Source organism: Cibotium barometz, chromosome 51, assembly GCF_041138505.1.
Source record: "Cibotium barometz isolate CiBa-2024 chromosome 51, ASM4113850v1, whole genome shotgun sequence".
Classification (NCBI taxonomy): Eukaryota; Viridiplantae; Streptophyta; class Polypodiopsida; order Cyatheales; family Cibotiaceae; genus Cibotium; species Cibotium barometz.
The window spans coordinates 12,865,862-12,879,020 of NC_141096.1; the positions used below are offsets into that span (position 1 = coordinate 12,865,862).

Consider the following 13,159-nt stretch of genomic DNA (forward strand, 5'->3'; position numbering starts at 1 on the left):
GGATGACAACCCGGCTGATCTGTTGACGAAGAGTTTGCCTCCGGAGCGGTTTGCTCATTGCAGACACTTGATGGGCATTGGATGAGGCCATTTTCAGCCTTGATATGGCCTTGTATATTATCATGTACATGCTGATTTTTCTTTTCCTTTACTTAAGGGCACTTTGCCTTTAAGTGGGAGGTTGTTGGGGTAAAGGCGTTATGCCCACCCTTATAGTGTGTACAAGCCCATAAGTTATAGTACATAGTACACTTAGTACTTTTAATGTACTAAGTGCACTATGTGTACTAGTGCAATATACATGTGTGATAGGGGAGTCACACACTCATACTTGATGAGTTGACTTATCCCCACAACTCTCTCTCTCTCTCTCCCTTGCTTCTCTGTGTGTGTGTCTCCCACAACTGAAACCCTAATTCTGTTTTCTCCCCATCACCTTCGGCACTGATTATATATCCCAAGTAATGAACCTGAAACAGATAAAATTCTGACTTCTTTTCATTGATATAGAGCTCGTTGCTTTCCAGCAACTTAAGGACTTTCTCCACATCAATGTCATGCTGCTCAACTGTAGCTGAAAATATGAGTATGTCGTCCAAAAATATGAACACACACACTCCAATCAACTCCCGGAAAATACGCATCATCATGCGGTTAAATGTAGCTGGGGCGTTCGTCAATCCAAATGGCATAACCACAAATTCATAGTGGGCCCGTTCTGTACGGAAAGCTGTCTTGGGGATGTCCCCCTCAACAATCCGAACCTGGTGGTACCCACTCTTTAAATCCAATTTAGAGAACACCTTAGCTCCATTCAGCCTCTCGAGAATATAGTCAATTCGAGGCATCGGGAATCTGCTCTTGACAGTCAGCTTGTTGAGTGCACAATAATCGACACACAACCGAGAAGACCCATCTTTCTTCTTGACAAATAAGATCGGTGCTGCAAATGGCGACACGTTGGGGCGGATGAAGCCAGCTTGCAACAATTCTTGGAGTTGGCGGTCCAACTCCGATTCCATTGCCTTAGAAAGGCGATACGGAAACTTGCTCGGGGGTTCCGAGCCTCGGAGGAGGTCAATCTTGTGATCCTCCGGTCTGGACGGGGGAAGCTGGGGAGGGAGACTGTCCCGAAGAAAAAACTTCTGGAACTTTTCGTGGAGAACCGAGTACTTCTCGAAAGCACTGGCCACCGTCTGGGCTGTCTGGATGTAAATCATCGCACACTGTGCGCCTTTCCTGACTGCTCGCTTAGCCTGCAAGTGGCTTATGAGCGGAAAGTTTGGAATACCTGGCTCACATTTAATGGTCACCGGGGTGTTTGACACATTCCGGTCAATCTGGAGCGTGTGCTTGTCCCACTTGACATCAGGAAGAAACTTGTGAAACCACTGGATACCCAAAATTATGTCTGCTCCTACAAGAGGGGCAACCATAAAGTCACGCACAAACTCTATGCCCTGAATCACTAATTTAGCACCTAGAGCTTCATACTTGACGCTCGTTGTCATACCTGTGCTAAAACCCTCAACCTGTTTGTCCACCGGAGTTAGCTCGAAACGGGCACGCCTAGCGGCCTCTTCCGTGATCACATCCTCCGTGCTGCCGCTGTCAAACAAGACAACGACTCTCTGGCCACCTATGTAGCCAAAGGACTTGAGCAATTCGTTGCGCTCATACTCCTGGTCATGGGCGCCCTTCTGCTTATCTTCGAGCTCCCGGCTAATAATTGCTCCAACTGAAGCACCGGGGGTTGAAGAACTAGGGGTAGCCACTGGGGTCTGTGTGGGAGCTGTGCTCACCACGGAAGCTGTGGAGGCGGCGGCGGCCTTTGGAGGTTTCTTCGGACAATCCTGAGAAGTATGTCCTTTTGTGTGACAAAAGTAACATCTACCCTCCTTCCTGTACTGAGAAAGCTCCTCAGCACTCAACTTGCCACCTGTCTTGCCTGCCTCCGCTTTCTGGTCTGGAGTAAGCTTAGACGCATTGTTCGAGTTCTTGGAGCCAGAGGCTCCCGGGCTCTGTCCTGGGGAAGACCCCGTCTGGTTCTGGCTTTTGCCCCCCGAGGTGTTAGCCTTGGGAGAAGCCGGCTGGGAAGTCTTGGGCTTGCCACCATTGTGTTTCATTTCTGCACTCTGCGCAAGCGAGAGTGCGTCCTCAAAGGTGGCTGGCCTAAACATCCGCACCTCCCATTGGATTTGCGTGTCCAGGCCATACAAAAACTGCCCTTTCTTGTCCGTATCAGATAAGCCTAATTACAGACACAAGGTCGAAATTCTATTGGCAAACTGAAGGACTGGTTGCGCGTTCTGACGCGCTCCCCTGAACTCGTCTTCGAGTCGCTCAAGGTAGTGGGGCGGTAGAAACCGCTGCTTAAGGTCTCGGACGAACTCGTCCCACACATAAGCTGCCATACCTGATCTGGTGTGGGCATGAGCCCACTGAGTCCACCAAGGAATGGCCTCACCTTCCAAATACCAACTAGCTAAGATCACTTTGTCAATATCTGTTTTCCTAACTGCGGCAAAGTAAGCTTCAAATTGATGTAACCATGAATACAGAGTAGTGGGATCGAGTTTACCATTATACTTACTGAAATTCATTTTCTCGGGAAAATGATTCGAGGGCGCCGCTGGTGTCAATCTGGCGTCCAAAGCTCTGAGGTAACGCTCGTGTTCCACTCGTCGCATGGCTTCGTCTTCTCGTTGTCGAATCTCCAATGCACGCATCTGCAAAGGAGCTTGGCTGCGGCTGTGACCCCTCGAGAGGGTCCCTGTGACGAGGATCTGGTATCTGGGGTACGGAAGGAGAGGGAGGAGGAGATGGAAAACGCGACGCTGGAGAGCGAGAACGCTCCTCCAGAGCCAAAATCCGCGCCTTCTGCTCATCCAACTTGGTTGTCTGGTCTGCGATTGCTCGCATCATCTGCTGGAACATGTCTTGTACACTCAAGCCGGGTGCCCTAGCTGGGCTGCCTGGTGCACTCTGGTCCCATGGTTCTGGTTCTCTCTTGTCGCCGAAGTTCGCCATAGCGGGAAAATGCAATTCCTTTCCGGAATGCAGTCTGACCATCCACTATCTGTGTGGGAGACTTCCGGAGGCTTCCGGAGGCTAAAAACCAACCGTCCTTCGAGGGACAGGAGTCACTCCGAAAGGGGTAGTCCACCGGCGTCTAAAAACCAACCACACGAGCAAAAAAAATTTCTGGTTTTCTTTGCTGAATTTGTGTCTTTGAAGTGAGCTCTGATACCACTGTAATATGCGGAAGCTTCGGAGAAGGATCGGTACTTCAAAACTCAGAAATCAGCACTCTTTTCGCGACGGAATTAACGCACAAACGGAAAGACGATGTGCAGAAAATAGAGAGAGAAAGGGGAGATGGAGAGGACACAGTATTGGGTCCCAATTACCCTCTGTAGGGCCCCCACCACGGATGGTGTATTTGCTTTATTAGAATGATGTAAAATCTGAAACAAATACAAAGTACTTGACCTTTTCTTGGCTGGAAAACCTGCCCTTGACCTTCAGTCCTTCACCCCTTTGCTTTAGCAATGTTCTTGGCTGTCCTGGCTCTTGGTTGCTTGGAGCTCTTGGTGAATTATGAGATGGATTCAATGAGATCTTGGCTGGGCTTTTATACCCCTCCCTTCATGCAGTCGGCTGGCTTCAGGAAGCTCCACGACTGAGTATTTTAATAAAATACTTTCACACTTTAATAACTGCTGCTTTCACACTTATGCAATAATCTGGCCATTCTGCGCATGCTTCTGGGCAGCACCCTGGCTGCTGGGCATGCTACGCATGGGTGTGGGGACTGCCCCTACATCTGGCCGCCTGCTGTTTAGGGCTTTGGACCCAGACGGCTGCCTGTCCAGCAGTAGTACAGCTGGCCGACAGCCCCTCCAACCCATGCCTTGGCTGGTGGGCAAATCTTGGGCTCTCCTGGCCCCTTGGGGGTGGTTCTACACCTCCCCCATGCCCATACTAAGAATGCAAATGCAAATCCTTGCACTGGGGTAGCCCTATGGGCTGGCCCCATCTCTACATGCAAACCTACATGCCTACAGATGTCTGGCATCCAGTTGCAAACCAGATACACAGCACATCTGACATCATTCCAGAGGGAGACTCACAGCGCGGACTGGCACTGCTTCTTGTGCAGGACAATGCACACCCGACCTTGGACTCATGTGCAGGACAATGCACACCTGACCTCGGACGACTGAGATGGATCCCTGGCTGACTCGTCCCGGACTGGGCTCACATGGGACCAGTTCACCATCCCAGGTCCTGCACCTTCTGTACAGAAATGTCTACGTGGCATCCAAGTGCGGGATGCACGTGACACGACTATATATCAAAATATCATCCAGGAACACCACCACAAATTTTCCCAAATGTTCACGAAAAAGATCGTTCATCATTTGCTGGAAAGTGGCTGGAGCATTGGTTAACCCAAAAGGTAATACGAGAAACTCGTAATGGCCATACCTAGTCCGAAAGGCGGTTCTTTCGACATGCCTTTCATGAATACGTATCTGGTGATAGCCAGTACGTAAATCTACCTTCGTGAAATATTTCGCTCTTGCTAACCGGTCAATCAGGTCATCTGATCTAGGAAGAGGATAACGGTTCTTAATGGTCAACTTATTCAATCTCTTGTAATCTATACACATTCTCCAGGTATTGTCCTTCTTTCTCCTAAGCAACACAAGGTGCACCCCAAGGTGATTTACTTGGACGGATCTGACCCATCCTCAAATAATCTTCGAGTTGTTTAGCCAACTCATCTTCCTCAGCTTGGCTCATCCTGTAAGGTGGAATACTGACAGGATGAGCACCAGGGATCAAGTCAATACGATGATCTACTTTGAACTCTTGGAAATCTGATTTTGACACAAAATCGTCAAAAAGATCGGCATCGGTACCTTTCGTAGCCGGCAAGCCTTCGCGTTCCACAAGGAGCTCCAACTCCGATTCTTGGGTCGACATCGTGAAAAGGGTAAGTGGAGAGAAAATTCGATCTTTGCACAATGAAAGTGCAAGGGAACTTGAGAGCTTGAAAACTTGAGAGATGTGTGGCAAGAAGCCCACTTAAGGGGGTTTATAAAGGTGTCTACAAAAACTAAAAGCCCCCAAAAGCTAAGTTTGGCTAGTTTCTTTTAAAAAAATTAAAAAAAAACACCTTGAAACCTTAGAGGAGGGGTTTTAAACTTTTTTAAAAAAAATAAACTCAAAAAAAACGAAAATTTTAAAAAAAAAGCGTGTGCTTTCCTTGTTTTTTTTTCTTTCCTCTTGGATTAGCCCCGCCGGCGTGCTGTCTGCAGACGTCATCTACTGCCGTCGCCTGATGTGCTGCCGACGCCTTTACACCAACCTGCGCCTGCCTGGGCGCCTCCTGGCCTAAGCGCCGGCCTGGCCTGGCTTGGGCACCTGCCTGCCTGGCCTACGCGCCTACGTGGGCCTGGCTTGGCAAGCCTGGCCGCCTGGCTACGCAAGCCTTAGGCGCCTGTAGCCGTCGGTAGCCCATCGCCTGCAAAACCCGCCAGCGCCTCCTCCTCACAAACGCTCTCTCAATCGTTCAACGAAAAGCAAACCATGCTTTTTTTCTGTTTTCTCTCCCTGCAATTCATGCGACTGCACAAACAAATCTTTCCTCTTCTTTGCAAAGCAAACGACCCTACCATCTACCATCCCCATCAACCTGGGTTTCTTTGATGAAGAAAAACATATACTGAATCTGAAAACAGCAGTATGCACAGAAAAAACAGCAAGCTTTTTTAACACATACCTTTCTTCGACCTCATCTTCTCTACCTACCGACTTGCTCGTTCACGAGGTATGCTCTGATACCACTGTCAAATCCCCACGGATCTCCTCGTGATCGTTCTTGGTATGAGACTCGAATCCTGCAAACAAACAAACAAACAAACAAGGGGGGTGCAGGCCTGACTCACCTCCCAACCATGACAGCCGTGGGTAAGCCCACAGTCTTGGCTATCCCCACCGAGCCAGGAGCTGAGCTAACTAGGTTGACATACCGACCAATCTCCTCCTTGCGACGCCTCATACCGCCACGAAGCTGCCCTCGTGGGCCTCAAGATTTCTGCCGGCCTCGGCTGCATAAAGCAGGTGCATGTCTGCACTTGATCCAAGCTCCAAGACCGTAGAGCTCTCACAAACTCGCGAGACTCTCTATATCCCAATAACTAACCTTGGCCACCCTTTTATAGGCTCTTGGCTGGTCATCGGGCGTCCACACTTGGGCGCCTGCCCGTCCATACTTGGGTGCCCGCCCGTTAGTATATCCCTAACTCAGCTCGTCAATCAGCTCCAAGCTTCCCCAAGCCTCGAAACTAGTCTTGCGTGCCTGTAGCACACGGTAGATACACACTGTGCACATGACACCAAAGCAGCTGCCATCACAAACGTGAATAAGGCGGGCTGATCCTTGATTTGACCCCATGCTTTGCATACCATTCGCTCTTTCGCATCATGTTTTGTGTTTCCCTGCACATTGGGAACTGCATGCACATCAGCCTTGGTTTGCTTATCCTCATGCTTTGGTTTGCGGTCAGGGCATTGTCGAAACATGTGCTCTTTGCTGCCACAAGAAAAGCATTTTCCCTCCTTGGCATATTGCTCCCTTTGCTCGGGGGTCAAGCCAAATTTGTTCTTCTTTGGGCCCTGATCTTTAGATGACGTATTTTCAGCTTTACCTCCCTTCTTGGTCTCTTGGAAGTTCTTTTTAGGTGGCTGTCCACCTGCAGATTTGGGACAGCCTTGTCTTTGCCCTTTGAACCGCCTTAATCTTGCTTAATTTTGAGCACCAATTGCTCCGTAGCAAGAACAAACGCTGTAAGCTGTTGCAAAGTATGTTTCGGGTGCAATTCAATGCCTGAACGATAAGCTGGTTGCAATCCGGAGCGAAACTTTCTCTTTCTTTCATCCTCAGTGATTCATCCTCAGTGATTTGCATAAAAGGAGTTACCTCAAGGAACACTTTCCAAAACTTATTGACATACTGTTGCACACTTTGATTTTATTACCGGATTGCCAAGAACACATCAAGGCCACGATTCTATTTGGGTTGTGGTAGATCACTTGACAAAAATGACTAGATTTTTACCGACCCGGAAGACTATTACAGCTGCACAATTAGCAAGACAGTTTATCGAGCAATTGTTTAGACTGTACAGGTTACCGCAGGACATAGTCAATGATAGGGACTCTAAGTTTACGAGTGATTTTTGGAAACTTGTTTTTGAGAAGTTGGAAACAACTTTGAATTTGAGTTCCTCATATCATCCTCAATCTGATGGCCAGACTGAAAGAGTGAATCAAATTTTGGAGGATATGCTTCGAGCATATGTATCCAAAAGACAAAGTTCATGGGAGGATTATCTTCCTATGTTAGAATTTGCATATAACAGTACTAAGCATACGAGTACAAGTTTTAGTCCTTTCATGCTTATGTATGGTTTTCTACCTAGATCGCCTGTTACAGTAGGATTCTCAGGACTTCAGCATGATGCAGCGCGTAATTTTTTGCAAGATATGCAAGAAATGTTACAAGTTGCGAAAGAATCTATTAGAAGTGCTCAAGACCAAGACAGATTTTATTCTAATAGACATCGTTCACCCAGAGAGTTCTCTGAAGGAACGATGGTGTATTTGCGAGTTCCGAAAGATTCCGAGACTTTACGGACAGGTCGATCTCCGAAATTATCCCCTAGATACTGTGGACCATTTCGTATTACACGACGGATTGGTTCAGTTGCATATGAACTGGATTTGCCTTCTCATGTGAAAGTTCATCCTGTATTTCATGTCAGTAGACTTAAGGAAGTACTGGGTGGAACAGACCAGTTAGTTACTCCTCGCGAAATCATAGATGCCGAGGACATGAAATTTGTTCCACACGAACCTAAAAAGATTCTTGGATTTCGTGAAAGAAGATTGCGTAATATGCTTATCACGAAATACAAGATCAAGTGGAAGGATTGTGTTGAGGAGGACGCTCCATGGGAGACATTGACTACTCTTGAGAGAGATTACCCTGGCTTTTTAGTGAGCTCAAGAGTGAGCTCAAGAGTGAGCTCTTAGAGGAGGGGCCCCCCTGTCATGTGCACAGTGTGTATCTACCGTGTGCTACACGCACACAAGACTAGCTTCAAGGTTTGGGGAAGCTTGGAGCTAGGCAGGCAGCTTGAAAAGCTGAGTTAGGGATAGACTAACGGGCGGGCACCCAAGTATGGACGGGCGGGCGTCCAAGTGTGGACGCCCGATGATTGACCGGCCAAGAGCCTATAAAAGGGTGGCCAAGGTTAGTCATTAGTCATATAGAGTCTCGCATGATTTGTGAGAGCTCTATGGTCAGGAGCCTGGATCTAGTGCAGACGTGCACCTCCTTCATGCAGCCACGGCCGGCAGCAGTCTTGAGGCCCGCGAGGGTAGCTTCGTGGCGGTATGGGACGTCACGAGGTAAGAGATTGGTCGATACGTCCAGCTAGTTAGCTCATCTCGTGGCTCGGTGGGGACAGCCAAGTTTGTGGGCTTGCCCACGGCTGTCGTGGTTGGGAGGTGAGTCAGGCCTGCACCCCCTTCTTGTTTGTTTGGTTTGTTTGCAGGTTTCGAGTCTCATACCAAGAGCGTTCCACGAGGAGATCCTTGGGGATTTGACACCCCCTGCAAGCAAGAGTATTTGCTTATATTAATCTTTGGAGAACTTACAAGGAGAACTTACAATGAGTATGAATGATGACTCGGGACTGCCAGACGCAAGGACGATGTAGACCGAACGCAGGCTAATCCAAATGCTATCCAAGCTCCTTTGAATGGCTCTTCAATGACCACTATGCAACCCCAAAACTAAGGGATGCAATATGTTGGCTGAATGCTGAAGATGCCCTTCGTGGAGTCCCGGGAATGCTTGGAATTGATCCTGACTTTGCTGAATTTGTTGAATACCTGAATGCATGAATGGGAGGAATGCACATGCGTTTATATGTACAAAAGCTGATGGTCGGTTCGTAGAAGCCCTATCGTCCCTTGTGGACAAATAATGTCATTTAATGCATTAACTACTGGCCGACTTGGTACTGCTCACGACCTGGTCTCATCCCCTTGCCATGCTGGCCGACTACTACTGCCTACAAGCAATTAGTGCTAGCCGACTGCAAATGGGGCATAGGTAGGGCAGCCTTCCTATGGCCTGGATGCTACCCTTTATGGGCTGGCCATGCCATGGTCTGGCCCATAAGCTTATCTATATGCAACTAATGCAACCTACAGCTATGGCTGACTACTAAATGCAACATCTGACAAATTCTCCAAGTGGGTAAGTATAACATGCAGCGGAAGTATTCGTAATTAAAGATCCTATCACACAAGTCTCACACCGCCTTCTGTATCCTGAGTTTCGTGAGTTCAGCAATCCACTTTTATAACTTCAAACTTTAAGAGATTTAGAGAGAGAGAGAGAGAGAGAGAGAGATAAATTGCACAAGAAGGAGCACAGGATCGGGAAGAGCTCCCAGGAGGTTTGTTGGTGGTGTTCCACAAAGCCATAGGGGATGGCAGTCCTATGAGCCAGATAGGTTCTCAGGCAACAGTCCCAAGGGAGGATTACCCTCCAAGGGATGATGTGAGTGCCAGACTCATTTCTCAGGAATGAAGACCAAGACAGTGTTCAGAGTCAGGGCAGGAATGGATTGGGGACTGGAGAGAACAGATGCATAGATATTATTCAGAGTCAGAGTGGTTCTAGAGACCGGGCCGGGTTTTCAGTGAAAAGGGTTGCCAGAGTTGGATGGATGACAGAGGGACTCCAGGAATAGAGTGGGATGATGACAGTCATCCAAGAACAGGTTGGAATCCCGTCATCAAGTTTAGCAGAGGGGGATGTCATGTGCATAAAATGCCATCGACATTCTCAGATGCTAGTCCAGAAGAGGGTAGCCAGAAAAAAGAGCATTAGAGCTAGGACTTGGAGCACAGAGTGCAAAAGAGGCCAGTGAGCAAAGCATGGATGACTTGTAAGGACCTGTCGGCTGCGTTGGAAGAGGCTGTCGGCTGCAGAAGGTTTGTCGGCTGAACCAGTTGGAGTCGGCTGTACCAGGGGCTGTTGTCGGCTGCAGGCGCTTCAGATAATGTGGAATTATGACCAGTCAGGCTGGCCGACCAGCAGTCGGCCAGTACTCCAAGAGGTCCAAGAGGCTTTATAAGCTTTATAAGGCAAAGAGTGCTCATTGTGTTAGGCATTCAACTCTTTAGGTGTTGGGTCCAAGTTAGGGACAGATTTTGGTGATGTTCACCTTTTGTAAGAAGGCAGCCTAGGGTTGTAGATTAGGTACCTTTTTGTACCATATGAATATACTGAATGTCCAGCATCTCTCTCTCTCTCTCTCTCTCTACTCTCCCTTCTGTCTGCGGAAGCTTTGGGGGTCTTCTTTCAGCCCTAAACACCACTGAGAACCTGCTGATGCAAAAACGTAGATAGAAGGGAGAGAAGAGAGAGAGAAATGCTGGAAATTCAGTATATTCTTATGGTACAAAAAGGTACCTAACTCTACAGCCCTAGGCTGCCTCATACAAAAGGTGAACATCACCAAAATCTGTCCTAATGCTGGACCCAACTCCTAAAGAGTTGAATGATTACAATGAGGAGCTTTCATGCCTATTTATAGTCTCTTGAATACTTGGCATACTGGCCGACTGCTGGTCGGCCAGTCTACAGTGCATTTAATGCTTTTAAACGCTGTCCGACTGGGCACACATCCACATAAACTGTAACACCTGTAGCCGCCTTGTCTTGGCACAGCCGACTCTTCAGCCGACAGATCCCTTCCAACAGCCGACAGCATCCTATGCCTTCCATGCCCTTGCTCCAAGTCCAAACTGGTTCTCTTCTGCACCTTGTGCTCAAAATCCTAGTTCTAATGGTCTTTTTCTTGGCTGCCCCTTCTGGATTAGCCCTGAGAATGTACATGGGCAAGCATGCACATGACACTTTACTTTACTGACTGATATTTTTGCATGAACACCTTCACTCCTAATCTCCACTTCCAAGTCTTGATGAAGAACTCAACATCTGTTCACTGTTGTCCCCATGCCTGCTTTCCCTTAACCTTGACACAGCGTCGGATCACCTACCGGCACTGATCATGCCTGTTGCTAGGCCTTTGGAAATGAAGTACTGGGTATGCGTAACTACCCTCAAGAAATGCTTCCTCTAGCTTCGCCTGTTTTGCAGACCACTCCATCTACTACCCTACTGCATCCTTTCTGCTAGAACTATGCACCTTCCTCGGGACATTGCTTAGTAGGCTGAGCCTGAATGCTCTGATACCAATGTTGCATGCACAAAAGCCTTGGTGTACTGATCCATAGCCCTAAGCCTAATTAAGAACATTAATGCTAATTAGATTAAGACAGAGGAGAAAGAAGAAGAGAGAGATTGGGTGTCAGGGTTTTCTTCTATTACTATGGTACAAAAAGGTAACTTTATGCTTGTAGATGATGTAGGACTATGGTCAGCCCCATAGGGGTGACCTAGGCCCCTTCTACAGATGCTAGAGATGAATGAGATGATCAACTACTGAATGAATGAATTGATTATGCACTTATGTTGTATATATATGGTGAAGGATGCAGTCGGCCATGTTCCCTGTCGGCTTGAAAAATGGACAAAAACATGACCACTTCATTTAATGATGCGTTTTGTTGTGTCCATCAGATGTCGGCCACCCCTGAGGCCTTAGCCGCTTGCTGTATAGAGCACTGCTACCAGTCGACATGCCCCTATACCCTCCTTGTGCTGCTGATAATGATTAGGCTGCTGAATCTGATGATGATGTTGATGTTCCTGAAGTTGATGCTTACGATGATGATAAGGATGATGGTTCTGATGCTTCTGCTACTGATGGTGACCTAAATACTCATCCTACCTGTTGCACTAATCAAGGATTAAGTCAGTTCATGCTGAAGATTAGCCATGGCACGGGCAAGCACATGCCAGCTTATTTTCCACAGATCTTCTTGTGCAAGACTTGCTTCGTTTCTTATTTCACTTTTGCAACAATTTCTTATTTTTATGTGCTCTCTATTGCCAAGCTTGGTTTGTTTTCTAGGGTGTGTTGTGACCTTCCAGTTCATGAAGCTACCTCTTAAGTGCAATTGGAGTTTGTCAATTTGTTCAAGTAGGTAAATGCACCACTCGTCATTGGCAATGCCAAAGGGCCCGCAAAGGAAAGCTTGAGCATGTTGGAAAAAAATGCCCATGAACCCACTCTTAATTAGGGTATGGATAAGGTCTTGTTGTTTTTTTGAGGTTGAGTTGTTAGGGTAGTCATGCTCGAGTCTAGGCCAAAGTCAAAGGTGGTACAAATGCTGATCTTGGACCGCTGCAAGGTAGGTGTTGCAAGATTGAGCGGAGCTACAATTAGCATCGCATTTAATGATGATTGGACTATTGGTTGGCCAGGGCTGACTATGGAAGACAAGAATGTAGAATTAGCCAAAGTCAAAGCATCTCCGAAAGAAGACAACTGGGCCGTCTATGATTAGGGTAGAGCATCCGCACACGTTTTCTTCACTTATTTGAGGAAGTTCTTTGTCCACCTTCATTGTAGAGATACTTCACCATCGAGACACTTCCTCCCTAACTCCCCCTTTGTATATGCATGCCATGCATTTGTATGGGTCTCATAGGTCATATTCCGCCTCAGCAGACAGTAATATGATGCATCTACCTCTCTCTCATACACAGGGTCAAATGCTGATATCACATGTATATACACTAGTGATAGCTGTTTTTCGTTTTCTTTCAATTACTTCTTCCATGGCTCAGTATACCCATTTGTATCACTCATGCTCCTTCGTTTCTCTCTCCATCCATTGCAAATACAAAGGGGGAAAAAAAAGAGCCGCACTTACATTTCCGCTTGTCAAGTTCTGCAGACCAATCAAAAGTACATTTCATGCCCGTGCAAGAAACGAAAGCCTCCGCTGTCTCTTTAAAATAGTTATGCACCAGATAAGCCAGCACTATTTTCCGAACATCACCATCATCAATGACCTGCAAAAACTTGTGAGCTTAGCAAACAGCAATACAATATCGGCAGCACAGCAGCACACTCTACAAACGAATTCAGCAAAC

General features: G+C 47.4%; 1 protein-coding gene across 1 annotated transcript in view; it reads right to left on the reverse strand.

The window, feature by feature from the left end:
* LOC147609342 (LisH and RanBPM domains containing protein) overlaps positions 1 to 13,159 on the reverse strand; it is a 46,982-nt gene that overhangs the window by 33,046 nt on the left and 777 nt on the right. Inside the window, exon 2 of the mRNA XM_086787693.1 lies at positions 12,937 to 13,078. Within this exon, the coding sequence (XP_086643819.1) occupies positions 12,937 to 13,078 (142 nt within the window). The remainder of the gene's footprint in view (positions 1 to 12,936; positions 13,079 to 13,159) is intronic.